At 51.2% G+C, this 4,660-nt stretch overlaps 1 protein-coding gene across 1 annotated transcript; it reads left to right on the top strand.

The window, feature by feature from the left end:
* The first annotated feature begins 1,281 nt into the window (after positions 1–1,281).
* LOC114082802 (PRAME family member 12-like) lies at positions 1,282–3,945 on the top strand. Its single transcript, XM_027923896.2, has 3 exons — positions 1,282–1,583; positions 1,953–2,534; positions 3,372–3,945. The coding sequence occupies exons 1-3, from the start codon at positions 1,282–1,284 to the stop codon at positions 3,943–3,945; spliced, it is 1,458 nt and encodes a 485-aa protein (XP_027779697.2).
* The last annotated feature ends 715 nt before the right edge of the window (positions 3,946–4,660 follow it).

Below are 4,660 nucleotides of genomic sequence, written 5' to 3'. Positions count from 1 at the left end.
ACAGACTCAAAAAAGTAGATGGGAATCAAAGGAATGGCTACTAAAGTTTTCCAAACATAATTGTCCTTCCTTCTCTCTGGGTCTGATAGTCTTAAGACAAGTCTCTTCTTAAATAATTCAACACAACATCTTCAATGGTGGCTGGACTGGAACAGGCATTTCATTCAGCCACTCAGTACCTCAAAGTTTCTTAACACTCTCATGCTTGGGCTTAGTTGCCTTCACTTAGAATTTTTTTTTTTTTTTTTCTGGAACCACACAATATTTTTCATAAGCTGCACTCTATTCTGATCTATGTCTTTCCCAGGACTCCACTCCAAAGTGGCATGCTGTCACGTGTACAAGATATATGTGACAATCGAGCCTCATCTCAGAGTTAGCTTTTTCCATCTCTTACTTCCAATGCTCTCAAATACTGTATGTGGCTTTTAACATTGCTTACATTTAAACTGTTCATGGTGGTACCTGTCTGTAATCCAGCTATTCAAGAGGCTGAGGCAGGAAGATCAGGAGTTTGAGACTTATCTGGACAACTTTTTGAGATCCTGTTCAAAATAAAACAGGGTTGGGAGCCGGGTGTGGTGACGGGTGTCTGTCATCTCAGTGGCTTGGGAGGCTGATCCACAGCAAATTAGCAAGGCCCTAAGCAGCCTCAATATAAAAAATAAAAAGAGCTGAGGATGTGGTTGAGTGGTTAAGTACCCAGAGTTCAATCTTTGGTATCAAAAACAAACAGGGCTGGGGATGTAGCTCAGAGGCAAAGCACCCTGAGTTTAATCCTGTGCCATAAAGTTAATAAATACAAACCAAAACGGGTAAGGGTGTAGCTCAGTGGTAAGCTACCCCTTGCTTCAATCCCTAGTATCACCAAAAAAAGAAAAGTATAAGTAAGTAAATTGATTTAAAAAATGCTCATTTTAAAAATGAAAATCAATGACACCCACTTTAGTTATTAATTCACTGAAGCTAGGGATTGAACTCAGGAGCAATACAGTACTGAGCTACATCCTCAACCCTATTTTATTTTTCATTTTGATACGTGGTCTCACTAAGTTCTAGGCTGGCCTGGAATTTGTGATCCTCCTGCCTCAGTCTCCCAAGCCATGGGGTTATAGGCCTGAACCACGAGGCCTGGTTTGCAACCCAAAGAGTGAAATTGGATCAACCAATTGCCAAAGCAGCCACTTGGCTGAGTGGTTTCCTCGGGGTGGGTATAAGGTAGAGCTATGGAGCTTGGCTGTGAATGATGTGTTTGGGTGGGGCATCCCCCAGGATCCTTCCATGCAGACTCCAGAGGATGAGCAGCGGACCCCACCCACACTCCAGGAGCTGGCAGGGCGCAGCCTCCTGAAGGACAAGTCCAGGGCCATCCTAGCTCTGGAGGACCTGCCCATACAGCTCTTCCCACCACTCTTCATGGAGGCCTTCAACCAGAGACACACTGAGGTCCTGAAGAAAATGGTGCAGGCCTGGCCCTTCACCTGCCTGCCCCTGGGGGCCCTGATGAATACGCTACAGCTGGGGATGATCCGAGTGGCACTGGATGGGCTGGACATGCTGGCTGCCCAGCAGGATCGCCCCAGGTGAGGGGGACCCTGGAAGGGAGCGCCCTGGGCAACCAGGCAAGTGATGGCTGTGTGCAGGGAGAGTAGGTGCTGAAGTGTGCTCCACAGGCTTCCTGTGCTGCCAGCAAGGAGGGGTGGAGAGGTCCTGGCCATGCTGAGCCCCACCTGGAGGGGCTTCCAGATGTGGAGGTGCTTGTGGCAGCTGTGCTGACCCCTGAAAGAGGTTGCACCTGTCCCTCCCTCAGCTGGTACAGGTGGGGCACCAGGCTGGATTGGAGGGAAGTGGATGGAGAAAAGTGAGACAGAAGGAAGAGGTGGAGCAGGGAGCAGCTGCTGAGAGGTGAAGGAAGGGCCCTCAGGGCTGAGACTCTGCTGTGGTCCCCGCAGGAGGTGGAAACTGCAGGTGCTGGATTTGCGGAAGGTTCATGGGAACTTCTGGAGGATGTGGTCTGGAGCCGCGGTCGATGCCTGCTCACCAGGAGTCATGAAGGAGAGGCAAACAGTGAAGGCCTCTCCAGACACAGGGCCCACTCTGCCCTTGAAGGTGTTAGTAAACCTGTGCTTACAGCAAAGACCCCTGAATGCATTCCTCTCCTTCCTCTTTCACTGGGTGGATGAGAGGAAGGGTCTGATACAGCTGTGCTGCAAGAAGCTACAGATGAGCTCTTTGCCCATCTGTACCATCGAGAAAATCTTGGAGAGGTTGGATCTGGACTTTATCCAGCAGTTGGATGTGCAGTGTTTCTGGAGACTGTCCACCTTGGCTACTTTTGCTACCTATTGGGGTCAGATGAGCAACCTGAGGAAGCTCTTCTTCTCCCACGTCTATGTGTCTGCCTATGCTTCCCAGGAGGAGAGAGATCAGTTGATGGATGACATTACCTCACAGTTTGCCAAGATGGACAGCCTCAGGAGGCTGTACATGGATGGTGTCTTCCTCCTAGAAGGCCGTCTGTGCCAGGTGCTCAGGTAAGGAAGCAGAGGGAACTGTCCTAGGACATCAGAGCAAACTCTTTGTCACATGAAACTTCAGCGGGCACCTGCTGTGTGCCAGCCATGGTGACTTAACATTGATGGAGATGTTAGAAAGTCAATGAAGTGTTTGTTTCACTCTGTCCTGAAGCCAGGTCTCACATAAACCCCCACACAGAAGCAGAGTCCTAAACAAGGGTCCGTGGTCTGGGGAGCAGATCTCTGCTGGGGAGCCCGGTGGGGGGAGACTAGCTAGTGAGTGGGTGTGAGGTTCCTTCCCTGGGAGGCTTGTCCAGCAAAGGTGGGGAGAAGCAGGGTAGAGGGGAGGGCACTGGAGGAGGGAAGCCCCCACGCCTGCACCTTTCAACAGAGAAGCTCTGTGCTCTCCAGCGGGGAGCAGAGGAGCTGCCTCCAATGCCCCCCTGGGGAAGGCTGCTCTGAGCACTGGGTGGTGATTCTGGACTGGAGGGTGAGGATCAGGGGTGGAGGGTACAGGGTGTGAGCCCTGCAGGAGGGCAACCCCAGTTTGTGCGGCTCCGTCTTTCCTGGGTTTCTTATTTGTGCATGTGTCACCCTGACCCCCTCTGCAACAGCTGTGGCTTTCTGCTTGGCAGCCAGGAGGGGTGCTTTATAGACGATGGACCCACCTGGTCACTCAAGTGGGGGTGAAAGGCTCAGCATGAAACAGGGTGATGCAAATGAGCAGATTCTGCAACAGTCAGAGTCCTGGGTGGAGACCATCATCAGAAGGTCAAGGTGACCTTGGGTTGGGCCAATTTGTCTTCTCCCACCTTGACATCAATCCTCAGAACTAACTGCTTGAACTTTGCTTAGGCTCCTGAAGACCCCCCTGGAGACCCTCTCAATAACCAACTGCCAGCTCTCAGATCCAGACTGGAATGATATGTCGGGGTCTCCAAACCTCGACCAGCTAATACATCTGACGCTGTGGGGCAGCAAATTGACGAGTTTCAGTCCTGAACCCCTCGTAATTCTGCTAGAGAATGCTGCAGCCACCCTTGAGACCCTAAACTTGCAGGACTGTGGGATCACCAACTCCCAGCTCCAGGCCATCCTCCCTGTCCTGAGCTGCTGCTCCCAGCTCAGGGTCTTGAGCTTCAGTGGGAATGACATCTCCATGTCGGTCCTGAGCAACCTGCTGCTTCACACTTCCAGGCTGACCCGGTTGAGCCTAGAGAAGTACCCTGCCCCTCTGGAGAGCTATGATGCCCAGGGTGCCATCCACCCAGGGAGACTTTTCCAACTCATCGATGAGCTGATGGCGACACTGAGGGATGTGAGAGAGCCAAAGAACGTCCTTTTCTATACTAAACCCTGCCATAGATGTGGCAACTGGTTTATCTATAACCTGCCCTCCAGTCCGTGTCGCTGTTGGCTGCCTGCCTAGTGGGATGCATATATGAGAAATGTTCTCCTGTGCACTTGAAAATAAAGGTAAGACATGACGTCTTTCCAAGGGGAACTAGAAACAGGATGCCAGGGCACTACTTAACACGTGTGGGAACAGAAAAGCTGATGCAGGAGGCCTGGGTCACAGAGGCTTGGGTCCCTTCAGGAGACTTGGAACCAATGGGGACATGTGTCTTAGGAGTCAGAAACAGGAATCTGAATTTCTGGAAGTAGGTTGTGCTGAGAGGTACACAGGGCATGACCCCTGCATGGATGGTTGCAAACGAGCGACTTGTGAACTTGCGGCAGAGCCTCTGCTGTCCTCCAAGGTTTTCAGCTTAAAGGTCAGGAAGCTAACCCAGTGGCTGATCAGTGCTGATTAGTGACACTGGAGCCGAGGACCTCATGGCATCACAATAGTGCAGGGCAATTCTGAGTATACCCTCCATTCTTTATTTCTCTCTGGGTGCCATTCCTTCGAATGAATGTGGCTTTTGAGTGGGGTAATGCACCTGTGGTTGCCCACAGGACTGAGAACACTAACCTGCTCTCTAAAGGAGTTTATCTGAGGATAGTAGGAGACTTCCATCTGAGTTATTCAGGTCATAGTGGACCACAGACCACAGCTTTATCCACAAGTGCTGAGGTTCAGGGAAAAATAGTCTGAGTCTTTGTGTGTGTGTGTGTTGGGGATTGAACCCAAGGGTGCCCTA

This window comes from Marmota flaviventris, chromosome 10 (assembly GCF_047511675.1).
Source record: "Marmota flaviventris isolate mMarFla1 chromosome 10, mMarFla1.hap1, whole genome shotgun sequence".
NCBI classification, from domain to species: Eukaryota; Metazoa; Chordata; class Mammalia; order Rodentia; family Sciuridae; genus Marmota; species Marmota flaviventris.
This window is presented reverse-complemented; position numbering and strand designations above follow the sequence as displayed.

Coding starts and splice junctions, on each gene's coding strand:
- LOC114082802 (XM_027923896.2), top strand. CDS start 1,282: ATGCAGACTCCAGAGGATGAGCAGCGGACCCCACCCACACTCCAGGAG. Junction 1,584..1,952: donor GCCCAGCAGGATCGCCCCAG/GTGAGGGGGACC, acceptor TGGTCCCCGCAG/GAGGTGGAAACTGCAGGTGC. Junction 2,535..3,371: donor CGTCTGTGCCAGGTGCTCAG/GTAAGGAAGCAG, acceptor AACTTTGCTTAG/GCTCCTGAAGACCCCCCTGG.